Source organism: Leuresthes tenuis, unplaced genomic scaffold, assembly GCF_036924035.1.
Source record: "Leuresthes tenuis unplaced genomic scaffold, fLeuTen1.0.hap1 SCAF_23, whole genome shotgun sequence".
NCBI lineage: Eukaryota > Metazoa > Chordata > Actinopteri > Atheriniformes > Atherinopsidae > Leuresthes > Leuresthes tenuis.
This window is the reverse complement of record NW_027325377.1, coordinates 22585152-22601842: the sequence shown is the minus strand read 5'-3', so window position 1 is coordinate 22601842 and position 16691 is coordinate 22585152. Positions and strand designations below refer to the sequence as shown.

General features: G+C 39.0%; 2 protein-coding genes across 2 annotated transcripts in view; both read right to left on the bottom strand.

Moving 5' to 3' along the window:
• Positions 1-14776, bottom strand: part of tfec (transcription factor EC) — a 39473-nt gene extending 24697 nt beyond the window's left edge. The window contains exon 1 of the mRNA XM_072377789.1: positions 14557-14776. Coding sequence (XP_072233890.1) covers positions 14557-14769 — 213 coding nt within the window. The 5' untranslated portion in view covers positions 14770-14776. The remainder of the gene's footprint in view (positions 1-14556) is intronic.
• Positions 1-16691, bottom strand: part of gxylt1b (glucoside xylosyltransferase 1b) — a 366738-nt gene that overhangs the window by 105668 nt on the left and 244379 nt on the right. The gene's annotated exons all lie outside the window — the stretch shown is intronic.

Genomic DNA, 16691 nt, shown 5'->3' with positions numbered 1-16691 from the left:
GTTAAACCATTCCTTAAACAAAAAGAGGCTTTCTTCGGGGTATTAATTGGTTGACGTGGCTCAACAAGGTCCTTTCATCGGATAATTAATGGAGCTGTAGAGAGAAAGAACTGTGGTGAAGTCGGCCAAGGGGATGGATGTAATAAGTAGCGTTTTTTTTTTTCTAACAAAATCACGTGTTGTGAGCAGACAAAGTTAAGATAATTGAATTAAACTCCCCTCTTTCTCTTATCTTTTGCTTTTTCATTGTTACTCTGATTCTGCACATGAGTGGGAGTAATTTCACCGGGTTTTTCACTGTAAAACTTTGCCTTTGTTGGTTAACAAACATTGTTTTGAGAAATTACTAAGAAAGGAAAGTAATGAGTAAGTAAATTAGTAAATATTCTATTTAGTTGAGGCTGAAGCCATGCAGGCGGTACTCGAGTATTTGGTTAGACTGTATCATGCCACACATGCCTAGATTAATATATTTTAAATTTTAAAACGAAATGTAGTTTGGGTGTAAATGATTGCAAAGCCAGGGGGAGGAGGAAAATCAAGGCTAACGTTTGGTGTGATTATCATTTGTTTTAAGAATAAAACAATTTTATTGATAACTTTTTTATTGAGAACTTATTTTCATAGGGCCTTTTTTATCAGGCATAAACTGTTCTTTTAAAACTTTCACCTTTAAATTGTCTGACCTTGTTTCAGCAGGTCAGTGGGAATGTGTTACTTGTTGCTTAACTCAGTTATTTCTGGTATAAGAATATGGATAAAGTATCTAATATTATATAAATAATTTTGCTGTATGTATATACATATTTAACTTTTTTCCACTACTTGGCCAAATATGAAAAGGAAGCAACTGTCATCTCAGGTTCAGTCGGAAAACTTTTTTTTCCATCTAATTTTGGGATTCAGTGAAGAGGAAACAAAGACAATGGAGTTTAACAGACGAAAAGCAGACAAGTAGTCAGATCAGGAACTCTCTACGGCTACAAACCCTTTTAACATGATTATGAACGTAGACAGTCTAATTATCTCATCATCTTTCATTTTCTAAAGTCATCAATCTCAACTGCTGATATGAAGAGTTGTATTACAAGCTTTTAAAAGGTCTTTTGGAGCAAACTTCATAGCACACTGCACTGTAGAACCAGGGATGAAGCCAATAACTGAAGTAGTTTTAAAAGAATTTATAAATCCTTTGGTTTCTAGGCCAAATTAACTTAATTTGATTTAGGGATTGTTAAAAGATCAGTTCTGTGCACATGATTCAAATACAGAACCAGAGCAACGTTACTCTAAGCATTTTATTACAAACGTGACTTATAATGGACAAGTTTTTAAATCTGACGGCCCTAAGCACCGTATGACTCCCAGTCAGATGTCCTACAGAGCTGGAGTGTCTCAAATTTCTAAATGATTGTGAGATTTTCTGATAATCTAATATCAAATGGCAAGTGATCATTTAATACAACATATACTAGGCCAAACTTACATCAGCTAACACATATATCTCTCTTCAGATCCTTTCTTGCCTGTTTGTTCATTAAAAAAATGAAGCCACGTTAGATGACAGAAGCTGTGCTAACCTTTTGTCTGTCAAGTCTCTTTGGATGTGTTTTCTTCAAAGGAGGTCCCGTGCAGCACCTCTGGCTACGGTCAGCTCTGAAATGAAAGATCCTAAGGCCATGTCCCTGTCTATGACACCACTGGCTAAACAAGGTGTCCTCTTCTGACCCCCTTAATTTGTTGTGTGTGAGTGTGTGAGGCTTTGCCTCGCAAAGTTGCTCCTAACAGGGACAAAGGGACATGAGGGAATGGGGAGGTTGGGAGGGTGAAGGAGTAGTAGCCACAAGCCAAGAATCAGAAAGCTTAAACTTTTAAAAGTCTTCTGGCTTGAGAACTTCTCAATGTAGACATGTATTGTTATTACTTTCTAATCAGGATAGGGCTGGGTACCGAACTTTGGTTCTTTTAAGGCACCGACCGAAATGCTTCGGTAGTACCGAGTATCAAAACATGCATCGTCTTTCGGTGCCAAGTTTCGGTACCCACAGATTAATCACGTGATCAAGAACTGATCATGCTACTCTCGATTGGCTGTATTAACGTTACACTTTGCCGCATGCAGGAAAATGTGCTTACGCCCACAGACAGGGTTCACGTGCATCTGCTTTGGGAACTGTAGTCATGAGCGTGTCGCCGAACCAGTTAAACAATGCCACCGAGGTCAAAAGCGTGTCTCCATTTCACCAAGACTGATGCCAATAGTGCACGATGCAATATATGCCAAAAAGTCATCGCTGCTAAGGACAGCAACACGACTAATTTAATTATTTATTTGACCTGCACAAAATCAATTTTAGAGCAGAAAGTTGCTCCGTGTTTTAATGCACGAAGAGCAGACCGTAACCATCCTCCTCTAAGCATTCAAGTCAGCCTGTAGACGCTACAGAGCCCGAGCGGCATAATTCAAAATCTCCACCACTGGACTCGGCTTCGTCTAAGAGTACCAAAGACGGTGCAGTGTGTGGCATTTTAACAAGTAAACTAACGTTCAGCGAAATCCGGCAGTAATCTCAATGTTACTGCAACTTAATACGTGCAGAAAGCAGACATGTTGATGTTTCTGAAGAAAAACTGCTGAGTGAAAAGTATCCTCAGTATGTAAGATAGTATTAGACACCAACCTGTCACCTGTTTGCAACTGTTTTGCACTGGAAATTATATGTTATTAATTTTCTCTGTAAGAAAACTGCTTGGATTGAAATAGACAACTTTATTAATCCCTTTGGGAGGCTCCCTCCGGGAAATTGAAACACTGAGCTGAAAAATAAAACTGAAGAGTTGCACTGTTATGTGTAATGTAATTTTGTTAGAATTGACATTATGAAATTGGTATCGAATAAAGTATCGTTCAGGAGCCTTTAAGCCGGTGAGCCGGTGAAGGTATCGTATTGGTACCAGTATCAAAAAATTTTGATTGATACCCAGCCCTAAATCAGGAAGTGTTGGCTGGAAGTCACCGGTTTCCCTTTTTTTCATGTGTTTCATTACAAGTTAAAGAAATAATCTTATAAGTGCATTGCAACCAATTAGTTTGTGTGTATCTAAATTTCCAATTTGCAATCATTTCTATTATGTTCAATTGTGAGTCCACAATTTTTTTATCGACATAAAAAACAAACAGTAATGTATTTTTACTGCTTTCAATTCTCTGTTCAGCTAAAGAAATACCAATAAATGATTATCTAACTTGTATTAATGGCGAAAACTTTTCATTAAGGTCACATTAAAAGTGATCAGGTATCATAACTCTCCCTGAATTACGTTGATGCTAAATCTTTATAGTTTGATTTTCTTCTGAAGCATTCTCGCTCCTGCCTCATTAGTCTATCGCGGCAGATTTTGTTTTCATGAGAAAACTAAAAGTCATGACTTCTTCGTAGCCCAGTTTGGATCAGGACCTCGCTGTTGCAACTCTTTAAATGGCCCCAGAAACTGAAAGCTCAGTTTGCATGTTTGTGTCCGATGGTACTGAGGATTTTCCTTGAAAAAACAAAACACTGACATGGAACAGAAGTCACCAACAAAATCAAATTGACCCTTTTTTCAATTTCTATTTTTGACTTGAGCACAAAAGCATTTTTTTTTTTGCTTTGGTTTGTTTATATTTGTTTGTATGTGTCGTTATATCATTATTCATAGATTAGTAATTCATTTAATTAATTTCTTCATTTATCCGATTATGCCCTCTTAATTGAATATGAAGAACAAATGATCCATGGATTCTTGTGACATGCATAATGAGGTTTAATGTAATATGTCCCTTTACACAATACACTGCATGTGCTGACATTCAGATAAATGCGTGATTATGATCAATTATATTAGTGCTTTTAAACCACATAATGTTCTTCATTTCCTTTTCCATTGTTCAGAGCATTGCTCAATTACAGAGATTTCTCAGTGTAGCTGTATGACTGTATTTAGGTTTGCACACATATAAATGTGTAACTTTTTGTAAACACACATCTTCAACTCGACGATGATGATGATGTTCTCGTTCCCCCTTCTTAGCTTATCTCACCTGTGGGGAGCCCTCCAGCCCGTTCTTTCCTCTTCCTGAAACACATTTCCCTAAACTCAGAAGGACGCCTCTATTGGTCCCAACACATAGTCCAGTCCCTGCTTACCAGCCACTGATACAAACTGTCCACTTCCCAAGACACACTCACACTACTACTCTCCACACATTGTACCTTTTTTTTTACTCCCTTTTGAATCCTATTAGTGCATGAACTTAGTTTAACTGAAAAAGACTGTCGACTTCACTCAATTGGGCCTAATAGGATTAGGCTGCTGGTATGGGCCTGGAGTTTTAAATAGGAATGGAATTTTGGCAGACACCGGCTCAATCCATTGCATTAATCTGATAAAGGTTATGGAGTATGTGGAGGCCCCAGTGATGCCCACAATTGAGTGGATGAATTGCTGCTTTAGGTGTTTTTGCGTCAGTCAGGATGGCATGAGTTCCAGGGGAAGGGTGGCCAAAAGGTAGAAATATGCTTTAATGTCCCAGAAGGTTGCAGGTGTAGCCAGAATGCATGGGGTTAAAAATGGCATGAGATTGGCTTCAATTTCCAAAGTCCTGACAAATAAAATGTACAGATTTACGTAAGTGGTTTAATTTTGATTCCGTATGAAAGCCATCCCCATTATGACGTTGCCCACTCGTATGACGTCATTTAGAGGTGACTGTCACGATTTAGGTTTGATTCATGTCTTGTCTCGTCATTTCCTGTTTTATTTTGAAATCACTAACTTCCCTCTCGTTTCAGGTATCTTGCTCTTCCTACTGTGTCAAGTGTCTGATTGTCTTCCCTGATTCCCAAAGTGTTTCCACTTGTTCCCCTTGGTTCCTCAAGTACTCAAATAGTCTGCGTCTCCCTTGTCTTGGGCCAGTGTGTGGTGTTTCTGTTCATGAGCCTCACTCTAGCATCTTGATTCCACAGTTTCCACATCCCTAGTGTCCACAACCATGGCTTCCTCGAGCCTGCAGTCGAGCGATTCTCCTACAGAGCGTATCCTTCGTTGTAATTTATTCTTTATCCATATCTTTAGTTTTACTCAAGGTAAGTTTCACAGCCTGGTTTTGTTCCACTGTTTTTGGAGAGATTTTTATTTGTAACTTTTTCATAGTGCCTCTGTTTTTGAGAGAGCTTCTTTTGTTTAAGTCCGCCTCAGTGAGAGAGTGTGTGTTTTATTTCTTATCGTTTTCCTCCCAGAGTGGAGAGGTCTTGTTTGTTCATTTTCATAGCTGCACTCTCCTCCACCATAGTTATAGAGGAGAGTGCTTCAGGTGTTTCACAGCCCTTTGCTTTGCTCTGTTTGGAGAGCCTCAAACCTGCTGTTGTTTATTAATAAACATTCTTGACTGTATCCTGAGGCCCTGACAGTGACATACTAGGGTTGAGTGCTATATTTGCTGCTGTACAGTTGATAATTTAAACATGATGGTGTTTGGGGATTGGCCTCACACAATAATGCACTGAGGACTCTTTTGTAATATCAAAAATGCAGATTTCAGAGACGTGTAAAGTCGACTTTACCAGTCACCAGAGTGTTCACTCTGGGTTGAATTTTGGCTCAGCTGGTGTATCACCTTACTAACATCAAAGGGACATCTTGTGATCAAGGTTACACACATCTCTCAGTAAAAGAAATTGATAACTTTAAATGATTGTAACATATTTGGACAACAATATTACAATAAAAGTCAGAAACAACTTTTCTTTTCTGCTCACACTGGCACAATGAACATCTCACTGCTCTTAATCTGTGACAGATTTGTGGAATGTATGAAGGACAGCTGCCAAAAAACGCTTCCACAGAACATGCATAGTCAAGAAAAATTATGAAGATATAAATATAAAGAGATGGGTTGAGATAGAGTGAGACTGGGGAGTCTATATCCTGATAGGGCTCATCCTCAGAAGATTATGACTGATCACTGTGCTGCTTTATCTTATTGACACAAAACTTCATCTCTTGAAAACTCATCTCATTCCATGTGAGGCATACAGAAAGATTCTGATATGTAATTTTTAGTTTTCCTCTTTGTACAAAGGGGATATACAGATGGACATGATTGTCTGCGCTGCACATGGAAGTTGCCAAACACATCAAAACTGATTATTTAAAAAAATTCTAATGCTGAAAATTCAAGTGTTGCTGTCACGGTACAAAAACATTGATTTTACAATTACTAAAAAACTAAAAGCTGGTTCAGAATTTTAGAAAATATGTATATCTAAAGGCTGCACAGTGGTGTGGTGGTTAGAACCATCGCCACACAGCAAGAGTGTGGGTTCTCTCCGGGTACTCCGGCTTCCTCCCACCGTCCAAAAACATGCATGTTTGGTTAATTAGTGTCTCTAAAATTGTCCTCAGGAGTGAGTGTGAGTGTGCATGGTTGTTTGTCTCGTTAGTCTCTGTGTGGCCCTGTGATGGACTGGCGACCTGTCCAGGGTGTAACCTGCCTCGCGTCCAATGACTGCTGGGATAGGCTTCAGCCCCCCCGCGACCCAACCGACGGATTATAGAAAATGGATGGATGTATATCTAAAGCAAGACTGGAAAAGAGGTATTTAGGTTTTCTATTTGAAATAAAATATTTGTGCAGGCCTTTATAATGGCTAAAAATGTTGAGACATGTTGAGACATTTATATAATAATAATAATAATTAGATAAATCACTCAGCCGGTGACACAAAATTGTCCCTAGGTGTGAGTTTAGTGCCCAGCCACTGGGGAGCACGAGCCAGTGTATTTCTAGTGCCAGTCCCAGGCCCGGATAAATGGTGAAGGTTGCGTCAGGAAGGGCATCCGGCGTAAAACATGTGCCAGTGACAGTGAACATGATTCGTAACTTTTTTAAGGTGTCATATACATCACTGAGCATTTCCTATTCATAATGACAGGGAAATGAACCTAATCACCACTAAGTTTCCTCCTTTAGAGTGTTGTTGAATTGACTTCAATTGTGAAAATTTAAAGCTCATACATCCATAATAACATACTCAAATAGGAATTTAATAGAATGAATTTGATGCAGAACAGTTTGTGTTGGGAATGTAGAACAAAGATAGGGCCTTTCTGCATTGTACTGTGTTAGTTAACCAATCTGGGTTGAAGGTTACAGATTTATCAGTTTTCAGCTGATTACTATTCTTTATTTAGTAGTTGTAATGGTATTCTTACTAGAATGATGATTATTGCTTGTAGTTAGAGAGGCCTGCACATCCAGGGGTAGGTTCAGTTTGCATATGATATGCTTTTAAAATGAGAAATTACTAAACCATGTTGGTTAAACTCTAATTGGTTTTCCAAAGTGCCTTGTTGATTTCGACCCGAAGCCTTACGCATTGAATGAACAGGACACTCTGCTGTTCACATACACAACGACCAAGAAGGATGCAGCTGTGGAGTCGGTGAAGTCAAGTGGAATTTTATCAAAGTTGGCTGCTATGTTTTTTATTGTTTTAATGCGTAAGTGTTACTGTATGATTGCAACAAAAGTTTTGCAAGCAAGAAACTATTCAGATTTTTTCATGACATTTTTAACAAGTAGAAAAAGCTGAAAAATTGTAAATGTTTTAAAGAACAACTCCTTACTTCTTTGGTTGGAGTAAATTTTCATTGCAATATGACGTGTTAATACAAGAAAAGTCATTCGGGCACACTCCACGCTTGCGTGTATGTGAAATCACGACAGTCGAAGGTATGTGTGAGTCAACAAGAAACATTAGTGTAAAGGGTACTACTGTCTGAGCAACTGAAGGTCATGACTTTCACAGAATGAAGGGGCTAATAATGTTACACACCAGGTCTAAGAAGGGTTCTTGATGTGAGACTGAATTGTACTATATTTTGTTCGGCCCAAGTTTCGCATACTTTCACACAATAATCCACTGTAGCTGTGGTCACACTTAAAAAGATGGGCGACGCCTCACTCCAAATTTAGGCAAACCTGCATGTCTTACAAAGATGTTCACATTGCTGTTTCCTCCTATTCTTTAATTCTCCCCTTTGGAACCCACCACACGGTTACACTACACGCTGACACAACAACACCTGAACTCATCTCCAAAGGCTGACAGTCATGCTGATATTTACTGGCCTTGAAAGAAGCCTGTTGTTTCTCCTTTAGGTGCATCTTTTCTCGATATTTCATTGGCAGCAAGATGCACCAGTGAATGTTTTCATGTGTGTTTCCAGATGGTAACTAAGGCCCTGGATTCTTGTTGATCCCTTTCTTTTCTAATCACCATTCTTCCCAGGAGTGTCATACCCAGTCTCATACCAACACCTCATAATGTCTTTCCCGGAGGTCTCTTCGTGTCTCTGAGTGCTGTGAATAGCTTTCTTGGTGGCCTTGAACCCCCCCACCGCACCACCTTGAGGGATTATGATATGTTTTAACCAAAAGTAGTCTGTGTTTTTGTTCTGATCTCTTGAGCTCTGCTGTTGTAAGAACAATTGGAGCAGGAGGAGGAGGTCAGGGGTGAGCAGGACAGGTGGTGATGTGTGTGTGTATGTACGAGTGTGTTGTTAAGTTGGAATAATGTCCATTGTGAAACACTTGAGAAGTGAATGTGAGGTATTTAGTGGGCTATTTTGTCTAATCCTATTAGTGTCTTCGATAACATCAGATTATCAGATGGGGCTGGGGTAAGAACTCTGAGGAAAACTTAACAGGAGGACAGCAATTTGATTTTATCAACACAAAGAAATTGGTATATCAGTCCTATGCATTAACAAAAGGTAGTTTTGGTGTCGACGGACAGAATAATACGTTTATGTTACTGATCTAAATGAGGTCTGTAAGCATGCATTAGGCCAGATATTCGTGTTGCTCTTAGCTATTAAAACTAGGATAGGGTGCGTCAGAGTGCTATATTTGATGGCGAGTTCGAAATGAAATTTAGGTTATTAGCGGGTACAGGAAAAAAAGGGAGAGAAAACAGTTTCCTTATTGTCTTAATGACAGTTGCGTGCCACTAAGCTTCAATACATTACCTGTGTGTCGTTTTTATATGGCTTAACTGAAGAGATACAGTGGAACGGTTGTCCTGTGAGGGATAATTGTCACAGGTCACATAGAAAACAGAATCTAAAACTGAGGTTTCATCTGATTAGCTAATTTCATTTATAGAATACTGTGTAAATCAAAATGGCAGTTGAGCATAGAAAAGGGGTCAGCAACTGGGGTTAGTGCAGATGGTCTGTGAGGGGAATTTTAGTTGTTATTAGTTTTTTTTTTTAAAACAAAGATCTAATTAGGAAATGCAGAACAGTTTAAAACCTTCCCTTTTTTGAACCTCTGTTCTGTACTGATGAATAAGAGGTTCATGGTGACTTCGTAAACTTGAGATGTAATTAAAGGCACCCTTTAATGCATCTATTGCACCTTTTTTTTTTTAACTGAAAGCTACCAAGAAAGGGTAAATGCACACGCGCACATCACATGCACAACATTTATATGTGATCAGATGATAAAGGGCACCATGAATAGCTTAATAGAACTGATAATGACAGGTGTTTCCACTTAACTCAACAGACTTGGCTGCTTTTGGTGATTACAGATTTGTTTAACATCCCAAATATATGTAAATCAGTTGTTCTGAAACACAGCGCTAACCTGCATAAGTGGCCTACAAATTCACTTTAGCAGTAGAGTTCCAATTTGCCTTCTTATGAGATCTATATATGTGTAGTGCATTTAATTTTAAAACAACAGTGTGTCTACAACGAGAGAGATCCAGAATGTTTGGAGAAGAGACGATTACCTTGCACAAGCAAGGAAAAGAGATTAAGTTGCTACACTACCTGAGAATGGACGAAAGAGGAAGTTATCAATGACTGCAACTCAGTTTCTTAGAAGACTGGAAGATAAAATCCCCATATAATTGCAAAAGAATAATTGTAATTGTAAAAACAGCTGCCAGCTGGGGACCTATTTCCAAAGTGTAAACTCCTGCTGACCCCAAAGCAAAAAACAATATGTAAAGACCCAGAAGTTTTGAGATGCTGTTATGTGGAGTGATGAAACCAGCAAAGAACCTGTATTGCAACGGTGGTTAAAAAAATGTTGTGTGTTGGATTATTGGATTTTTATTCAACCTGTACATTTTGTTTAATTTGTTCAGCTGTGAAACAATATTAAGTTCATAAAGTGTACTTTTATTCTGGGCTCTACTAGAATGGGTTTACATGCTTCATGTTCGAAAAGTAGATTGTTTGTCTGCACCACACCTTGTCACTTTCTGTCTGAAATACTTTGATTCTTTGATGATCAGTCAGTGGCAGATGCTCACCCATAGTTTGAGGCTTGTAAAACTTGCAACTTTAGGCAAACTATAATCTAATATGTGTTATGGTGATGTCATTATGTAAAGGTTTATAAGCAGGGGCTACAAATTAGGTATTTGTAATGAAAGCTACACAACACATTGCAGTCACATGTGTTTTCCATTCTGTAATTTGTCTGATATACTTTTGATGTAGCTCAAACCAAAAAAAGAAAAGAACACTTCCACATTTGTATATCTTGAAACGGGTGCATAGGAATAGAAGGAACAAAGCCAAAGTTGTAGATTGAAGTCCTCCACGCTAACTTGAATAAAACATTTATTTGCGATGTTTCAGCATCAGACGTTGCTGCTGGTGCTATATTTTGTCATATATCAGAACTATTATCCTTGACTTTTGTCTGTTTATGCCTTCACTCAGGCATCTATCCAGTCCAGCAGGCAAAGAGAAGCCAGCCCAGGCTCTCAGCCAGTCCAGATGGGTGGTCCACATAAACCACTGCTGCTGTGGCCTGCTTGTGTCCCTGCTGCCCTAATACTCTTCTTCCTTAACCCTTTTCCTGTCTCACGCATTCCTCATATTTATTCTCCTCTCTTCCAGTACACTTATCTTCGCGGAGTCTCGTCCTTTTCCATTTTCCCCCAGCTCTGCTCTCTGCTACATTCTCATCCTAAAATGTTTTGCTTTGTCGTAATCCAATTTCCGTATTTGTTGAAGGAATCTTCGCTTTTCAAAAAGTTTTGGACCATACACTTCTCACTCCTCTTCTTGTCTGTCAGTGGCTGCTTACTTGCAGAAGCTATTTACCTTATTCAAAATAAGACAGTGTCCTAACAATGAAGTTTACATAAGTTGCATATGGGATGTTCCTTTCATATTCCTGTTTACATGTTACAGAGCACAATTCGATTATGCATCTAAATTATGTTCTCTTCTAAAGCCTTCATTGCATCTATTTTCCTCAACACACTGCGGTTTACTTGAGTTTTTCCTTCACTCCAAAACTATTTTTTTCCAGCAGTTATCCTGTTTCTGTGGAAGTGGGAAGTCGGGTTGACCTCTTGCAATGTGAGAAAAGCAACAAGGCTTCCTTTTTAGTTTTGCTATTTGCTATGTCTGGAGTTCATATTGTTACTGAATACAGCACAGGGCATGTTGTCACATTATTGCTTACTCCAAATCTAAAACCTTTTCAGGTAAAGATGATCAGTAAATGCTGTTTCTGTTTATTCAGAGTAAGGTCTTAGATTAAAATATCACTGCAACTAGAGATACAGTGAAGCAGCATAATCCAGACCATGTCCATAGTCCATCATGTGTAGGTTGCCCACCTCGAGGGCTTCATTAGTCTGTCTACGTATTGTAATGGCTTTATAACGTAAGTATAAGTGTTCACCAGTGTGGGCCAGACACTGAAGTCTGCTGTCAAACATTCCACTGTGAAAAATGAAGAGTTTTCACAGTTATGTCCAATTATGTTTCATGGTAACAAGATAAACTGTGTTTGTAGACAGAGTGACACTTTGTATAAAACGGTTGCTTTTTTCTTTGGTTTGCACAGCGTGTACGAGCTGTCCAGTTGCATTTATGCTTCATCCTCCACCCAGCTACACACTGAAGTTATGTCTGTTTCCTTAGTGACTTACAGGCTCAGCCATGGATATTAGGACAAAGAAACTGAGTTGTCAGATGCAATAAAAAGAAAATAAAAAACTATTTGTTAGATATGATCAGGAAATGATGAAGACATCAGTATTTTATGCATCAATTACATTTTTCGTAAGAAAAGCCTCAGATAACATTATTTCCAGACCAAACTGAATCTTACATCACATTTTATGACTATTTTGCATAAACTGTATTCATGTACAATGCCACTCTACGTAAGATAGGGTTTTAAAGTCTGCACAACCACACCCCCTCAGATAGTAGAGGGGGTAGCCTGTATCTTGAGGCTGATATCAACTCACAAGCACCCACAAGCATTTGTGCATGCTCACAAACACACACCAGAGCAACTTTAGCACATGAAAGGTCTCCTACTGAAGTGAAAAACATACTGCAACAATGCTTTGAAGTCCACCAGTTATTCATCTGATGTAGGGATGTTTTCTGTTCCACCTCTTCTAAAAGTCTGATTCATATACTCCGTCTGGAAATTTTCGCAACTGTAGCCAGTCTGGGAGTATCCCAAAGTATCCCAAACATCCAAAATTCAGTCTTACTTTTGCATCAAAGCAGTGTAAAAAAATATCTGTTTTTATCCCCCTTTAATCCCAGATGAATCCTGTAATCTTTGTGCAATCCCCCAGAAAAATAAATTAATTTAAGAAAAATCACACATATGGTATGCAATAGCAAATGAATACACAATATATGCAGACATCCACTGGCATAGAGTTATTGCAGAAGTCAGGCTTAAGAGATCTGTCAGCTCACCGAAGGTTGCAACACCATTATTTGGACAACTAAAAACCCACAGTTCCAAACAAGTGGCCTCCAAAACACAGGTTACAGGTTGTTAGAACTGTAACCTTCGCTGTAACAGTTTTTCAAAGGCCCCTAAATAGCTGTGATAAATAGACAACTTATATTGATATGCAGCAGGCAGGAGGGGATTTAACAGAGGCTTCCCTCTGTGTTTACAACCTGCATGGGTTTCATATTTATGACATTTGATGGAGCTCTGTAATCAAACGTGTGTAAAGTCTTTTTTCTTTTTTACCTGACAGCTCAGTAATTACATACCTGTGGCGTTACATAGGCTGTTAGGATAAGTGTGTGTGTGTGTGTGTGTGGGGGGGGGGGGCTACACTGATAGAATGTTTAACTGTGATCACAGGTTTTACACATTCTTCTCACCAAATTCACGAGTACTGTTCTCTTTTAGAAATCTCAGTCATTCTGAAACTATTGACACATGCAAAAACCTGACTTCATTTCCCATTTTTAGCTACGAATGGATGCGGTGAATACCGCATCCAAATTGTTTGCTGCACGACTAAATAAACATGACAATGAAAGACGCAGCCCAGAGGAAGCACGGTTTTATCAAATATAAAATGGACTCTAATGGGCTAATAAACTTGTTCTGTATACTAAAAGTGTTGCTTGAGTTTTTTAAATCCATGCACCACGGAAGAACATAGCTGTGCTAGAAATATCTCACAGTGGGACACTAGAGATTGCCAAAAGTGCAAATTACAATAGTTTTCTTAAACTTAAAAAGCTACTTAGTTCATAGACGATAGTTGATGGTTTCAGCCTTTTATTGTTCACTATGGCATTTGTCTACCTGGCCTTAACTCAAGCCCATTCAATCACAATTTTCCAGTATTACTCGGATTACAAATGAAATACAAACCACTATATTCTCATGTCATAATGCTCTGCCTTGTCTGCAAGTATCCAACCTGATCTATTGAAGATTAAATACCCACATTGGTCAAAAAGCTGTAGTTTCAAAATAAACGCTCAAAAAGTTAGCAAAAATACGCTTTTCTTACTCTGTTCCCTACACAACGACAATTGAAGTTTAGAATTGTCAACATGTCAACGTCCATATGTGTTGATACATGACGGTGTCTACTTTCCATGTCTAATCTCATAGGAAAGTAGGAGGCAGGAAGCGCTAATTGTACAGGAGCTCGCTGGTTGAGGCTCATCCTGAGCAATGTTTTTAACAGTCATTGTAATTTTCTACTTCCCTTCCTTTTATGATTCTTCACTTTTCTACTGCTTTCCCATCAGAGAATGCCCTGAGTCATTAAAAGTACATGGTCATGGCTCGAAGCTAGCTTTATGGTTAGGTTTTTGTGTTACAGAACACATGGTTATGGCTTACACATTTTCATATTTACGTGTCACAATTCCTGTCATGTCATGTGAAATGCCTGACTGAAAAGAAACCGAGGGATATGTAATTATCTCATGGTTTACGACCACGAATCGGCACACCACTATATGTTTTACATTTTTGGGGAAATGCGCATCTGTTTATAGGAATTAAATGTCTTTACAAACCATCAACTTTACAAGACCTCAACTTTATTTAAATCTTTCTTGAATGTGAAATTTTTCCTGCTAAACATTTGGAATAGGGTTTTAGTATTTAGCTCAAATCACTGCTGTGCCTCTCAGAGATTCTATGTACTGCACAGTGTTACTACGACATCCTGTTTGGCCTCTTACCTTCCACGTGTTTTTATGTTGCCACCACACAGGGGGTTGTGCCCTGGTGTAGACTCTGCTGTAGGGACACTGTGAGCCAGAATGATGGATGGTACCGCTTTGATAGAACTCAGGCCAGCTATGTGGATGCGGTCCAGAATCATACAAAGCCTGTCCGTCATCTCTCCCACTAATCATCCACTCGCTGTCTGGGCCGGAGCACGACTGGAACATTTCTGGCAACCCAAAGCTGGATCTACGGAGCAAGGAAGAAAAAAAAAGAAAGGGAAATCACAATTAGTCAGTCAATTAACTAATTATGTAATGAAATAGTCGTATTATGCTTATTAAATCATGATTTATACTTGGATTTTTTGGCGAATATCTTGTTCAGGAGAGGGAAAAAGAGGGCAGAGGCATGGGTGTGTGTGTTTTTGCATCTTACAATTTGCTTGGGTTATGCTCATTAGTAAACTTGGTGTTCCACCAGTTGCTTAAGACAGAATCAGACTTGAACTAATTACAGTGGTACTGATTTGACTCGCTGCTAATGCTAATGATTGATGAGCTGTTTTTTAAATAAAAGCATGAAACGTTGCCGATTTCTCCGACCCTTCTGCACGCATCGATCACACTGTGGTGTACCTGTCATGTCTACAGTTTAGTTTTCTAATAGTTTTTTCCTCAGCCACCATGTTACTCCTGTAACCAGCACAGAGTTTCAGATACACGCACACGTTTATTACATAAAACTATGGAAGAAAATCCATTTTTCAAAGGGTTCGCTCCCATGCTCAGTTCTCTTCACTTCAGAAACAATAGAATGTTGCGTGAGTTTTCTCATAAAATGGATAAATGACTCCTCATTCAATTTGTAAGGAGTTAAGTTTCATAAACTTTTTGTATTTCCATGATGAAGTGAATGGATGAACAAACTTGATTATTGGTGTGACTGAAGTAACAACAAACAGCATGCGAGAGATCAAAGCTTCTCGGTGGCGGTGGCTTAACAAGAATCAGTTGGTGTATAATCAGCTGCCAATCTGAACAGAAAAAAAACATTACTGTCAACATCCATCTGTCACTCAACTGGTGATGTCACATATTGGGTAAGGCTACAAGAAGGACATTTATTGAAGTTTCCTTCATTGCAACCGGCTCATTAGAAGTGCCAGAAATAATTTTTTCGTGTTTTTTCCCCCACAGTACACACACATACACTTACATTATGGAGAAAAACAAGCAAAGGTTTGACATTAGAAAGGCGACAAGGCGAAAATACACATGTTAACATTTTTAAATGTGAACAGCAAATGCCCTGATATTTTTAATTTGATTTACTTCCTATGCATAGTCTCATGTGGAGACTTACTTGTGACGTGACAGAAATTAAAATGTTCCATTCTTTGTTATCGTTGTTTAAGGCAGTTGTTTAATCGTTGTTTAAGTCTCAGCTGGAGCACATTGGGGAGAAGAGGCCCGAAGTGGATCAGAATTGGAGTAGTCGTCAGTTAATGGTCCCCAAAGGGAGCTAACAAAGTTGCACGTATGACAGCGAGTAAGCAGTTCATATTCATATTACAAAATCTGAGTGCAAATTAGCTGTCACTGCCACTGGAGTACAGACTCGTGCCTTTGCTAAGCAGAGCTGAGTGAACACAAAGAGAGGGAGTGGGTGAGAAAGTAGAACAATGGGTGTGATTATAATCTCAGGGTGTCCCCCTACTTTTCCCTCCCTCCTCCTTATTTGGGAGGTTAATTGGCACAGCATACCGAGCATGGTGCAAACATTGTTTAATTGCCTTTATTCTATCGCCAACATTGCAGAATACCTCTGCTGCAGAATTGGCCCGGCAGTTCTGGGCACTGTGTTAAACGGCGGAGATGGCGCAGACTCGGCATGAGAAAGCTGGTTTTTGTTAATGTAGAGAAAGGGTTTTGTCCACCTAGCTGCATTCCAACAAAAACGGTCATCCTGAACAAGTGGATCGTTTGTCTGGGTTCAGCCTGAGTCTTTGTCTGGGGTTTGAGGGCTTCTTTGTTAAACCCATAAGCAAGGCATCTATCTTAAACAACAATTAACCCAGTTACCCCGACTATACTGTTAACCCATGAAGGCTGCATTAAGATGAATTTTTGATGGATGCAAATATGAA